General features: G+C 44.2%; 1 protein-coding gene across 5 annotated transcripts in view; it reads right to left on the bottom strand.

Moving 5' to 3' along the window:
- Positions 1-13,959, bottom strand: part of KIAA2012 — a 126,295-nt gene that overhangs the window by 98,094 nt on the left and 14,242 nt on the right. For 4 of the 5 annotated variants that reach the window (XM_005202670.5, XM_010802194.4, XM_005202669.5 and 1 more), the window contains 6 exon segments: positions 10,315-10,474; positions 8,443-8,598; positions 5,484-5,626; positions 3,770-3,956; positions 2,814-2,956; positions 246-414 (listed from right to left, as the gene is read on the bottom strand). In XM_005202670.5, coding sequence (XP_005202727.1) covers positions 246-414; positions 2,814-2,956; positions 3,770-3,956; positions 5,484-5,626; positions 8,443-8,598; positions 10,315-10,474 — 958 coding nt within the window. 5 annotated transcript variants of the gene reach the window in all.

The following is a 13,959-nucleotide window of genomic DNA, read 5'->3' as shown; positions in this document are numbered from 1 at the left end:
AGTTTAGCAAAATGCCCTGCTTAATGAAGGACTCAATGCATATTTTAAAAACTGAGTTGAATATGACCAGTAGAGACCTATTTGCAGATTTATCCTTTTTGTTTCTTTTTAAAAAAGTTCTCATAAGGGGGTGACCCTGGAGAGGGTCAGCCGTGATTTAGGAGAGGGCTGCATGAGTGGGTCCCACACTCCAGTCCTTCCTGGCTTGCCTCATTCCCTCAGGAGACCCGTTCACAAGGACCCACCTCTTCTTTGTGCCTTGCCTTTTGGCGGGTGTTGGCTATGATAATGAATCTCCACAGGGAAGATGAAGAGCTCTGCTGGGGGCTCACTGGCTTTAAGTTGACTCCTCAGGGGGTCCAGAACTCTGGGTGGTTCTTCTGAGATAAGAGGTAATTTCAAAGCTTTAGGTGCCTGGAGAAAATGTAAAAACAAACAGACCCCAATATGGCAGGTATCTAAATCCTGCTGCCTGCAAGGGATAAATGATATGGTATCTTATTGACTCTCTAGCATCAGAAGCTGCTGGGTGTGATGTTGCTTCTGTATCCAGGGCTGAGAAGGAAAACTGACCAACCTGGAAGCTGGTCATCTCACTAGAGTGGGGCTGCTTTGCTTGGTGGGAACTAAGTTATGTCCCCATTAACCCAGTCTCCAACTGCTCTGAGAAGTATAAACATGGTAATTTCAAGAGCCTTTGTGAGGATATGCAGTCTTTCTTTCTCTTGTAGCCCTGAAACAGCCGGATTGACATGTTGGAGCTATTTCCATGTCTGGAGAGGGAAAAATCTTGACTTGTGTCATTATGGGGAAAAAGGCAAGGCTCAGACTGTGGACTGTGCAACCTTTCAGGTAAGAAAGGGCAGAAATAGGAACACACATTTGCATATTTGCTTGCCTTGTGTAATCTCTCTAAGCCTCAATTTCTCCTTCTGTAAAATGGGGGTAATCATACTGCCCACCTCATAAATTGCCATGAGGATTAAATGAGTTAATTATACATAGTTACAATAGTGTTTGGAACTAGGCTTATTTCTATAATATTTCTTTGAGAGAAGACTGTTCTGTCCTTAGGGTTTAATACTGAATCTTGCCACTAGCAGAATACCTAGGTGTCTCCACACGTCTGAAATATGAAGATAGCTAGAAAAAGAAAATCACTGTGTGTCAGGATCAACCACAGCTTTAACCCAGTTTCCTTTATGTCCCCAAAGCTCCAAAACATAGGCGTATGTATGCACGGTGGGGGTGGGGGGAGAGAGAGGCACTAGGGCTAGTACTTAGAGCTTCCTGTTTCCAATTATTCAGAAGTTGCTAAAAATTTTTCCTTTTAGTTTGCAGCTTTTAATATATGAACTCGGCTCTATGAAATGTATATGTGTGCTGGGTTTCAGGGAGTTCAATTTCACAGGAGGAAAAATAAAAACGTTTCTCACTTTTTAGTGTTCAAAAAGAAAAAAAGATCAGACACACACACAAGCATCCTACGTGTTTAGAGTTGAATGAGGAGGAAATTCACCCAGCAACATTCAGGGTAATATGTATAGTTTTGAGACGTTAAGAAAATGATTAACCCAATGCATGCACATGGGATCTTTCTGTTCCTAGAGATCTCCACTCTCCAGGAGCCAGCTGCCCACCAACTGCCCTTTTCTGAATACCGACCTTTGTATTTTGTTTGACAAGGTTTGCATTGGGAAATCTATGTGGAAACTCTAAATGGTTCGTGTGAGATATGGCTGACAAGCTATGCCTTAAATTTCTCCATTGTAATTAAAAATTTACAGAGTTTTAATATAGTGGAAAATATTGCTTTCCTCTGCTAAATCGTATACATAGGTTGATGGGAGGGATTCCTATCCTCTGAACCTGGCTCAGTTCTGGGATGATCTGCGTGTGAGACTGAGGACTTTCCTTGGGCTTGGGTGACCCTGGCAGGTCAGGCCTGCTGTTTACTCCTGGTCCAAAGGAACCTGAAAAGCCAGAGGTCCTTCTGGTGTGAATGGAAAGATTTAGATCACCTTAGACATAGAGAATCTGAGAAAATCCTGAACAGACGGAAAACAACCTCTTCGCTGGCACTGGGGCCAGCTGGCGTGCCCACGGCTCCTCAGGGCCACGTCAGATGGCATGGATCCCACTAACGTTGTTGTGGGTCCCTATTGGACACAAGATACTTTCACATAAGTGCTTCGTTCCCTTTCATCCTTCCATCAGCCCTGTGAGGCTGGTATTAGCCCTGTGCACAGAGGAGGAGCAGCTCAGCGGTGAACCGCTCGCTCAAGTCATACAGCTGCCATGATGGCCGAACATTCCAGAGCCCCTGCTCAGTCCCGCTCAGCACAAGTTCAGGAAGATGTACCTGAAACTTCTGAAGGGGTTGATAAACCTGCAAAATTTATCCTACATTTTCGAAGCTGACAGACCCTCAGTTAAGCAAAACCATTGCCAGGTTCCAAGCATTTTGAGTTTGAAGTGGGTCAACTGCTTACAAACTCAAATTCTGTCCTTACATGCTTACAGATAACCCTCAGCCCCTTAACAGAGTAAAGGGTTCTATTGCCATCAGTGTGGTAACACCATCTGCTTTAATGCAGGGCAGCTGAAATTCCTCTTACTCACTGTTTTCAACATTTAGTGAATTACTACCCCTTTAGTCCAACTCCACACAGTGAGCTCAAAAGCAAGTAAAGCCAGTTCTTGGAGACATCTCTTTGAATCACCTCGTTCCTAGACTGAGGTTAATCTTTTAAGCATGTGCGTGCACATGCGTGCGCACGCGCACACACACACACACACACACACACACACACCTTTTTCTTCTTCATGTCCCCAGGCATGTTTTTTTCTGAGCCAGCAGCAGATGCTACAGGAGGGAAAAGACATCGTTCAGCAGGAGGCTCCTTGAACAAGTGGCTGCTTCTGCCCTGGTGCAGCTTCATAGTCCCTTGTTTGTCTGTAGAGATAGGATGGCAACAAGAGCTTATTACTTGCAGGCATGGGGATGAAGAGTTGACTTTCAACTTTAATCACCTTTGGGTTAATGGGAAGAGAGGCAAGGAGATGCTGAGACACCTGGAGAGCCACAGTGGCTCAGGCAGCTTCAGGGAGCCCTAATCTCATGATCTGGGTTGGGTTCTTGATGGCTGAGTCAGGTGATGGAGAGACTAATAATAATCTTAATAGTTACTATGTGTTAAGTGCTGACTGTGGGACGAGAATTGTGCAAAGTATTTTACATGCATTAACTGAATCCCCATAATAGCCTTAGTGTTAATACGTTAGTCACTCAGTCATGTCCAATTCTCTGCAACCTCATGGTCTGCAGCCTCCCAGGCTCCTCTGTCCACAGAATTCTCCAGGCAAGAATACTGGAGTGGTTGCCATTCCCTTCTCCAGGGGATTTGCCTGGAAAACTCAGGTTTCCTGCATTGCAGGCAGATCCTTGACTGTCTGAGCAAACAGGGAAGTCCATAATAGCCTTATGGAGGTATTATTATTATTCACATTCCACATATGAGAAAATGGAGCCTCAGTGAGATTAAATAACTTGCCCAAGGTCACAGTTAGTAAGTGGGGGTCATTTGAGCACAGGCAGTCTGATTGTGGAATGTGTGTGATTGAAGACTAGTCTCATTCCCACCTCTGGCTGAACTTCAGTGGTTATTTTCTAAGGTGAGTGGCATGAGGAAGAGACACTCAGCATGCTCAGTGTTCTCTGGAGGATCAGGTTTACCCAGATCAACAAGCAAGGCATTCGGCTTCTTACCGCTGAGGTCTGCCTTCCTGTTGGGGAAAGTGCCTCCGTAGTAGAATGTCGTGTGGGATTTGTCATGCAGGAGCCAAGAGTGATCGAAGAGGGCATGCCCGAGGGTCCTCCTGGAGGTTTGCTGTGCTTTTTCTTGGTGGTTTTCTTTTGAAGTGTGGATACAATGGTGATTGTCTTTTGACGTGTCCTAGGGAACGACAGATAGGCATTCCTGAAAACAGGTTTTGCAAAGGAACAGAGCCGGTTCCTCTAACAGTCAGACCTTGTGGCTAGACTTGTGATTCCAAGGATGAAATCTTCTTAGCAGCCTGGGAAGAAAAACATGGTTATCGTGGCCAGATCTCTAATGCTGTTTATTACATTCATAAAATGTTTTATTGCTAGTGATAGAAAGAATGACATTTAGCCATGCCTGATGTATACTGCTTTCTTGAAAAAAAATTAAAAATCAAAATGGAGCTCTAGTATCGTTGTCTTTTCTTTTTGGCAGACTTCTTTAACACAGTAAAATATACATGACATAAATGTATCATTTTAATCATTTTTAAGCGTATAGTTCTGTGGCATCAAGTATATTCATGCTAGCATCACTGTTTTTAGCCATCATAAAATGTCTCTTCCCTCCCACTAGGTGGTACTTCTCTTCTCCCCCTTTCCTATCTCATTGGCACATGATCTTCTTGTAAGTCATGTGTGTTTATTCAAGATAGGAGCATGCGTTATCTATGCTTCTCTGTTGTACAGACACACACACACAGGCCTTAGAGTTCAAAAGTTTATTTTTTTCCCTTTGGCTGCACTGAGTTTTAGCTGTGCCATGTGAACTCCTAATTGCAGCGTGTGAGATTTAGTTCCCTGACCAGTGGTTGAACCTTGGACCCCCTGAATTGGGAGCACAGTTTCTTAGCCACTGGAGCACTAAGGAAGTCCCTAAAAAGCATTTTTACATTTTTACTGATTTAATCCTCATAGCAAACTTGAGAGGTGTGTGTGATAACAGCTCTATTTTACATAAGAGGTAATTCAGGCTCAGAGTTAAGTTTCTTAGATATGCTCATCACAGCTAGCAAGATACAGGACTCAAAACAAGGCTTTTCCAACTCTAAGACCAAAAGCCCTTTTTTTCTAGAGATGACTAGAGATGCCTAGATGGAGTGAAGAGTGTAGGGAGGATCTGTGGTTAAGTAAGATTGGAAAACTACAAGTTAAAGTTAAACCAGCTCTTCTACTACAGAACTTCTCAAATGGTCCATGGTCAAATGTGCACTGTGCCTCTCTGGGAGGAGAATGTGGTGCACAGCATTTCCCAATTTTTTTTTTTCCCATGGAGCATCTGCAGTGCTAGGGTTCTACCAGTTGCACCTTGAAAATCAGGGATCAATAGGCTCAAAGTAGTAACACTTTTCTCTTCTCTGGAGGACCCCAGGAAATGGTGACGGGAGAGAGTATCATCTCCAAAGTCAAGAAGAACAATGACAGAAAATGAAAGTGAAGTCGCTCAGTCATGTCCGGCTCTTTGTGACCCCATGGACTGTAGCCTGCCAGGCTCCTCTGTCCATGGGGATTCTGCAGGCAAGAATACTGCAGTGGGTTGCCATTTCTTCCTCTAGGGGATCTTCCCGACCCAGGGATTGAACCTGGGTCTCCCACATTGCAGGCAGACTCTTTACCCTCTGAGCCATCAGGGAAAGGGGACCCCCATTAGAAACGGTACCTCTGTCTGGGTTTCATCTTTCTGCCAGGGCTGCTTCTTGAGTGGTGGCAAGCAAGTCCCCTGGATGCCACGGTCCTTGACTACAGAGCCCTGGTCCACTTGTCCACCAGCCCCAGCTTCCCCTTCATCCAGGTCCTGCTGACCTGCAAAGGTGAACAGTGGGTCAACTTTGCAAGCCCAAATACGAGTATGACGCTGTTAGCTGCTTACAAACTACCTCCCTTCTTGCTTTTCTGAGCAACAGTGTTGATCAAGGCCCTTGTTCCTCCGCTGTCCTGATTTCTGTATTTCTGGTAGTGTCTCTATGGAAGTGGCAGCCAGCTCAGTGGAACAGACTGTTCTGGGAGTCAGGAGCTTAAGGTTGAGTCATTTCTTGGACTCAGTTTCCTCATCGGTAAAATGTGGATACTGGTTTCTTGCCCTTGCTTCCCTGCAGAGTTGTCTGGAGCTCAAATAAGATCATGCATGTGACAGCCCTTTGTCAACTGTGAGGGGCTAGGGGATAACCGAGGTGTGATGATGGTGGGATGACCTGCAGCTTTGCTCTGTTGTCACTGAGATGTTCAGTCTGAAGCACTTGATTTCTGGGGCTGTCTACTGGTCGTTTCCTTGTAGAGAAACTCAGACGATCCTCTGCGGTGGGACGGCTGCTTAGCAAGCTGCACTTACCCTGTCTGTGCAACCCCCAGGAAGGATCTGAGTCAACAGATGATTCCAGCACAGTGAACAAATCTTTCGTCGATGGTTTAAAGGGTCCTGCAGCTATTTTCATCACTTACTCAAGGTAGATTTATTGCTGAAATAGTCTGGCAAACCTTCCCTGTTTGGAGCTGCTATAGCAACACCTCAAATCTCTGCTTGTGGCTCTGAGGCATGATGTAGGGTTGTCTTTCAACCAGGGGCTCTGGAAGCCCTCAGGGACTCTGTGTGTGTTGGAGCACTGGACTTCTGGAGGCTCGCGGCCAGCCTCACCGTCCTCCTGTATTCCCCAACCTTCGTCATTCCCTACGTCATCCTTGGTGTCACTGGATCAACAGCCAAGTGCCCACCTATGGAGCACTTCCTCCTTGCAGCTCCCCTTCCTCTGCCCATTGGCTCCTGAAGGCGACCTTGGCTCAGAGCTGATGCTGAGAGTGTTGGTGGAGCAGATGCAGACTCACGCTTAGGTTCGGGGGCTCTGCTCAGTTTAGTGACTCAGGGAGCCCCTCGATCTGCCTGTCCCCAAGAAGCAGCTGCATATAGGATGCAGCATAAAACACATAAAGACATAAAGACCTTCTTATGTGTTTAGAATGATCCTTTGAGGTCAAGCCAGGCTCCAGGGCCACCCTTCCTGGTGAGATGCACTTGGTAGCCTCTATCAGCATTTCTAAGGGTATAGGAAGTGAAACTCTGGGCAAATGGCTGCTGACCTGCTGAATGGTTTTACATGGCAGACTGCTTAACCTGGGGCAGGGTGTTTTGTGTAGGAGGATACAGAGAGGGATTCTTCCTTTTGGCTGTATCCCAGGTGATATTGAATATATGACTCAATCTATGTGAGGGAAACCAAGATTTTTCTCAGCAAATGTCAGCTCTGGCTCATTTGTTTACACTTAACAGAAACAGGTTAGCAAGCAAGGTATGGGAAGTTTCAGTTTTGAAAGGAGACCACACCATGTGCTCTATCTCAAATACGGGTTTAGATTACTCAAACAGTGTGAATGGGGGTAATAATTTAGAGCTCTTAGACAGCTTTGTACCTATGTCTTCCCCTATGATTTTTTTACAACAACCCAGAGAGGGTGGAATGCAGATAGCATTACTCCCATTTTATAGATAAGCAAATTAAGGATGCATGAAGCGTAAGTAACTTAGCCAACATCACACTGTTGGGAGATCTGAAATTTGTGGCCAGGGCTTTTGCTACTTTCTCCAGTACAGTGTCTGGCAAGGAGAATGAGGCCAAGGGGAGATAAAATTAAAACCTATAAAACCATCAGTCAGGGTTCGAGATATAGTCTGAGCTATTTTTCCTTCTTTACAAGTTGATTTTCGGTCCTTGTGATCATAGGCAATTGGGTGTTACAATTATGTTTAAAAAACACAAGGTAGGGATGTCGATAACTAACATTTATTGAGCACTTGCTGTGTGCCAGATACTGCATATCCCATTTGGTATGCAAGGTGGGTATGGTCATCTTCATTTTATAAATGAAGAAACTGAGGCCCATACTGTTCACGGGGTTCTTAAGGCAAGAACACATAGCTTTTCTTCCAAAGATCAAGAGTCTTTTAATTTCATGGCTGCAGTCGCCATCTGCACTGATTTTGGAACCCAAGAAAATAAAGTCTGTCACTGTTTCCATTGTTTTCCCATCTATTTGCCATGAAGTGATGGGATTGATGCCATGATCTTAGTTTTTAGAATGGTGAATTTTAAGCCTGCTTTTTCACTCTCCTCTTTCACTTTCATCAAGAGGCTCTTTAGTTCCTCTTTGCTTTCTGCTATAAGGGTGGTGTAATCTGCGTATCTGAGGTTATTGATATTTCTTCTGAGAGTGAAAAAGGCATAATAATCTAAAATCTAAACTCTAGACATGCACTGTCCAATACAGTAGCCACTAGCCACATGTAGCTATTTAGATGTAAATTAATTAAAAGTAAATAAAAATTTAAAACTCATTTTTACAGTCACACTACCTACTTTTCAAGTGCTCAGTAGCCACATGTGGCAGGTGACTACTATATTGGAACTGGACACTATATATATATACATACACACACACGTATATATATATGCAAAACATCCCATCATCACAGAAAGTACTATTGGATGGTGCTGGTCTAGACTAACTCCCTCATTTTATAGGTGAGGACAAGGAAACCAAGACTCTCTAGACCTTATTTTGAAAAACTTCATTTTATGCTGTTAAAAATCCCAATATTTGAGATCTTGTTTGATAAAATCAACATGTACCTTGTCCAAAAGATTTCCCTTGTTGAATCCAAAATGGAGGGAAGACAGGCAGGAGATGGTATTTGAGGGGTACACCTGAAAGGTCCTGTTGTGGTCTGAGATTCTTTGGTACGTTAAGTTGACTGTCCTGAAGCAGCACAGAATCCTTGATGTATCCTGAAGAGTAGGTCAGGAGTTATTGGTAGAAACAATGGTTGTCAGTCTAGAGTCTTGATGGTAACCACAATTTCCCCACTTACATTAGTCTTAGCTTTGGACATTGTGCATTAAGAAAGACAATTAGAAGATGGAAGAGATTAAAGAATCAGATAGAACACATAAAGGGTTCTCTAGCCAATGTCTTGGGTGCCTCTGGTTCTGTACCATATACATACTTCTTCCACCCCACCATTCCCAGGAATTGGGTTCCCCTGGTGGAAGGAACATGGCTGTTTCTTTGGGGTTGGGTAAAAGCCTCCTCCTGCCTTAGATGAAGTCTCAAGGTTTCTCCTGGATGTACCTGGCTTGCTTCGTAACCCCTGTGATTCTCAATCCATTCTACAAGTATTTATTGAGGCTTACCAATGGTCCCACCTCTCTGCTAGGTAGGAACTATGGCAAGAGGCCCAAGAATGCACGGACACACGGACCTTTCCTTAAACAACACCTTGTAGCCACATGACTTTCACAGAAGGGTCTGAGACATCTTTTGATATTAAGAAGGGCTTTCCCCCTTGAAGATTTTGGGCCTGGGCTATGGGGCAGTGGCCTGCCCTACCCTCTGCAGCACCTAACAATAAACATATCTCTGGTTAAGAGGCTCTTTCTCACAAGCGTTAGACAAATGGAACTGCCTGGAAACGTGGGCCAGCCATGAAGGGTAAACCAATTACTGGGCAAGCCCACAACTCTCATTTTCCTTCAAGTCATCACTTAACTGGGGAGAGAGTTGTTTTCTCTTCTCTCCCAAAGTAAACCTATAAAGCAAGAGAGAGTCAGTCTTCCCCTGGTCCCGTCTGTTTGTTGGTGCTGAAGAGATGGCAACTAGCCAGGCAGGCTTTGGCAGATCCTACTGCTCACCCTTGTCTTCCCCAATAGGTTTGCCAAACGCAATACGGGATGTCCAGTTTAAGTTGAATTTCAGATAAACAACGAATACCATTTTTTAAAAGTAGGAGTATGTACAAATATTGTAAGCTTAACTTTTTCTCTTTTTTGGGTTAGTGCCTCTGTGTGTGTGTATGTGCACATGTGTAGGTGCTAAACTGGCAATTCTAATTCCCAGCCACTGCCTGCTTTCATTTTCAAGCCTTCACAGAGTGCATTTGGGGTGTCTGTTCAGCAGCAGGGTGTCTGTCTAGTGGGTAGTGCTGGAGAGCCACCATCTTCGAGGAGAAAGTCTAACATTTCTACGTCCTAGGGGATCTGAGGTCCCCTCCGAAGGGGAAGCAGTGGTGTTGGGAAGATTGTGGTGTCGGAGATGAGGGCAGGACCTGGCTTCTGGTCTCAGCGCTGCTTTTGGCTGAATGACCTTGGACATATTCCTTTACCCCTGGGGCTCTTTTTCCTTCTCTTGTAAAAGATCAAGATTGAACTGGAGGACATGAAGTCTCTGAGTGGGCAGGCCTGGGAAGCGCGTTTTGCTCCGGATGAAGGGCCTGAGGCTGCGGAGGGGCGCTAGAGGGAAGGCAAGACTTCAGGCTGCCGTCCCTCCGCATATGTAGGAGAGGCGAAAGGTGTGATGGTTGCTTGCAGGCTAACAAGATCGAGCACCTTCAACACAGAATTGGGCCTAAAATTCTGATGTTTCAGACACTCATGGAAAACACACTCTTGCACCAGAATGCGGGGCGGGGCAGCTCAGGGCACACCTCCTCCCACGTCCCCACTGACCTGCACATTGGAGCTTGTTTATGGTGCCAGGGGGCCATGTCCGCAAGAGGCCACGGAGGTATCTCTTGGCTGAGTACCCAGGTTGGATCTGCCGCAGGCCCTGGCTTTCTGGTTGGCTTCGGAAGTGAAGGTACGGCTGCCAGGCTCTGTCCTGCTCTCTCTGTGGGGACACCAGTCAGGAAACAGCAGGGCTGCTGAGCCCGGAGCCCCCCAGTGATACAGGCTGGCTAGCACAACCATCCTCATCAGTAATCCGGAGACTCCTGATAGATGCTGCAAGACACCAGAAACGGATGCCACGGCCAACAGACATAAACCAAGAGCCCAAGGAGCAAAGCTCTGAAAGTCCCCTGAGGATTTGCAGTTGGAAGGAGGAGGAGAAATGAGAACTACCAGACCCCATCTTGAGACAGAGCATCAGAAAAGGATAAAGAGCCTCAAAGGAAAACAGAGTATTTAGTTTAGCCTGTGGAAATCGGTACCTTAAAAGTAGCTCTGTACAGCGGTGGGAAAGACAGCTTGACAAGTCAGTGTTAGCGTTCTATGTTTGCCATATGAGTAATGGGACAGACAAGCTCTGTCCGTGTTCAAGGGGAGCACTGCATTTTGAAAATATCTGGCTCTGCAGCATTTCATTTCAGCCAGGGAGAAGTTTCTGGGCACCTACCTGCCAAAGCCACTGTGAGTCATCATGGCAGATAAATGTGAATAATAACATCTTACATTTGGCTAGGTAGGGCTTTATATAAATACAAATAACTTTTACCTCATTATAATCCTTTAAGGTAGATAAGTTAATATCATAACCACTAAGATGAGGCAGAAATTCCCTCAAGCACACAAATAGCAAACATGTGGTACTTGTGTTGATATCTCTTTTCATCCCCCTGGTGCCTGGCAGATGTCACCAATCAATCACAGGACTCTTGACTGATGAACTGATTGTGATCTCAGCATCCTTCTCTTTTAAAAACTGAGGCATAACTTATATTTAATAATATGCACAGAGCTTAAATAGTCAATTTAATACAACCTGACAATTCAATTATACACCTTTGTAGCCTCCACACAAAATAAAATATAGAACACTTCCATCAGCCCAGAAAATTCTCTCATGCCACTTTCTAGTCAATGTCTCCATACGTACCAGGTCATCACCATTCTTAGGTGTGGTTAGTAAGATACTGGCCTGAGTTTCTTTTCTTTTTTTGGCCTGAGTTTCTTTGCCATATGCTGGCAAATTTACCAGTGAAGGTTTATAGTTTAACAAAAAAAAGAGAAAGGAAACAAGAAAAATACGGCAATTTAAAACCTGATTGATGGGTGAGAGGAAGGCTTTAGGGTTTGGGTGCTTGCCCTGCTACACAGAGCTGTGATTTGCTTGCATTCTGATTAATTCAGGAGATGGAAATGCCACAGAGTGGACACCCACAGCCATTGCTGAGGATTCAAGACCACCAGGGACTTCTCTTTAGCTTAAGAGAGGGCTGGAATGCCAAAGTCCATAAAATGAAGGAATTCCTCTGCTGGGAAGAGGTAAACAGGTATCTAAGGCCTTCATTCATTCATTCATTCACTTATCAAGCTTCTAATGCCAGGCACTGGAGAAAAAGCAACAAAAAAAGTAGGTCATAACTGATAAATAAATTCAGTAAAAGGTAAAAGAAAGCATGGCTTATTATTCAATTGACTCTATTTTCTTGAAATTTGTTAATTAAATGAATGCTTGGAATCCAAACACAGAACATCAAGTGGTCCTTGATGTCTAGACAGTTTATATGGCAAAAAGAGTTTACTTCAAGTGCTAACAGAGCCTGAAAAATTCAGCCCCACTTGTGGCTTTTTCCAAAGAACATGAAAGGGTTCATGTAGGGAGAGCAGTGAACACAAAATGATTTAAGTTCTTTCACTCACTCCATTTTTTTCATTCGTCATGTAGCAAGAATTTGTTGAGCACCTTCTATGTGCCGGGCACTGTCTTAAGCCCTGTAATATGGAGCCATCATAATAAGGCCTTTTCTGGATAAACTGGAACTTCATTTCCTCCCATAAACCTTTGCTTTCAATGATTCTCTTCTAAATGTGATAAGACCAAGGCTCCTCTGAGATGCTGTGGCCCTGAGCAGACTGCATGATGCACTGTCTGAAGTGGACAAGAGCTCTTGTTTCTCAGCAGTGTGCATTTCTGAAGCTCCTGGTTGGTTCTGGAGCTTTACTGGGCTGCTTGCTCAATGGGGCAGAGATTTAGGAAATTCCTTATCCTGGAATTTGGCACATCTTGGTACATTTTTGCTTCAAGTTTGAAGGCTGATCTTGGCCTCTGTGTTCGTTTCCTGTTGCTGCTGTAATAGATTACCACACATTCTGTGGCTTTAGTTTTAAATTATTATTATTTTTTGGCCATGCCACCCAACTTGTAGGATCTTAGTTTCCTGACCAGGGGTTGAACGTAGAGTAGTGGAGTGAAAGCACTGAGTCCTAAGCACTGGACACCAAGGAATTCCCCTTGTAGTGGCTTTAAGCAATACACATTTGTTATTTTACAGTTCTGGAGATCAGAAGTTTGAAATGGGTCCCACTGGGATAAAATCAAGTTTTACAGAGCTTTCCGGAGGCTCTTGAGAGGAATCTGTTCCTTTGCTCTTCCCAGTTTCTAGAGGCCGCCTGCATTCGTTGGCCTGTGACCCTTTCCTGCATCTTCCAAGCCAGCACCAATGGACTGAGTCCTTCTCATGCTGCCCCCTCTCTGGTTCTCTCTTTTGATTCCTTCTTCCATGTTTAAGGATCCCTGTGAATATACTGGGTCTGTCCAGATAGTCCAGGATAACCTCACTGTTTCAAGCTCATTTGGTTAGTGACCTTAACTTCTCTTTGCCATCTAACCTACTTTATTCATAAATTCCAGGGATTGGGATGTGGACATCTTTGGGGGGCCATTATTCTGGCTACCACAGCTTATTTAAGTTTTTTTTTTCCTAGTTTTCTGGTTCCAGCTGGTAATTTCTCAAATTATGCCTGTGAAGTTGGTTGATAAAGTTCACATCTCATTGCATAAATTGAAGCACTGCCAAAGGCCTAAGACCTGCTTAGGTTACTGAAAAGCTCACTCAGGGTTAAACCTGTTCATTCATTTCCAACATGTGGAAAAAGTGGCAAAAAGCAGAGTGAATGTATATTATATGGGCAATCTCATAAAAGTTTATTTTATAAATGTATAATCATGGTGGAAACACTGGAAGAAAATAACATTAGAATTTTAATAACAATGGTATTAGAGTGTTGGGCATAAGATTACAGATAGTTTTTTCTTCTCTCTTTTTTAGAGAATCAAAACTTCCATTAAATAGATTATATTTTTAAATGGAAAACATGTTAAAAATTGATGCATTGATATTTTATTGCACCCACCGCCCTTACATAGTTTCTGCATGCTTCTCTCTTCCTTCGCCAACATGATCCTGGACCTCTAACTACCGAAGATGACTCTAAAACATGAAAGGAGGCAGAAGGGGTCCAGGAAGGGAGTTCCTGGAATGGGGAAATACACGACAGCAGGAGGGTGGCTGCCAATGGCTCCAGACTTCTTAGCCTTGCCTTGGCTTTGCTAATCAACCCCAGCTTTCAGTTTCTTCTGAAATGAGTGAT

This window comes from Bos taurus, chromosome 2 (genome assembly GCF_002263795.3).
Source record: "Bos taurus isolate L1 Dominette 01449 registration number 42190680 breed Hereford chromosome 2, ARS-UCD2.0, whole genome shotgun sequence".
In the NCBI taxonomy this organism is placed as follows: Eukaryota; Metazoa; Chordata; class Mammalia; order Artiodactyla; family Bovidae; genus Bos; species Bos taurus.
This window is presented reverse-complemented; position numbering and strand designations above follow the sequence as displayed.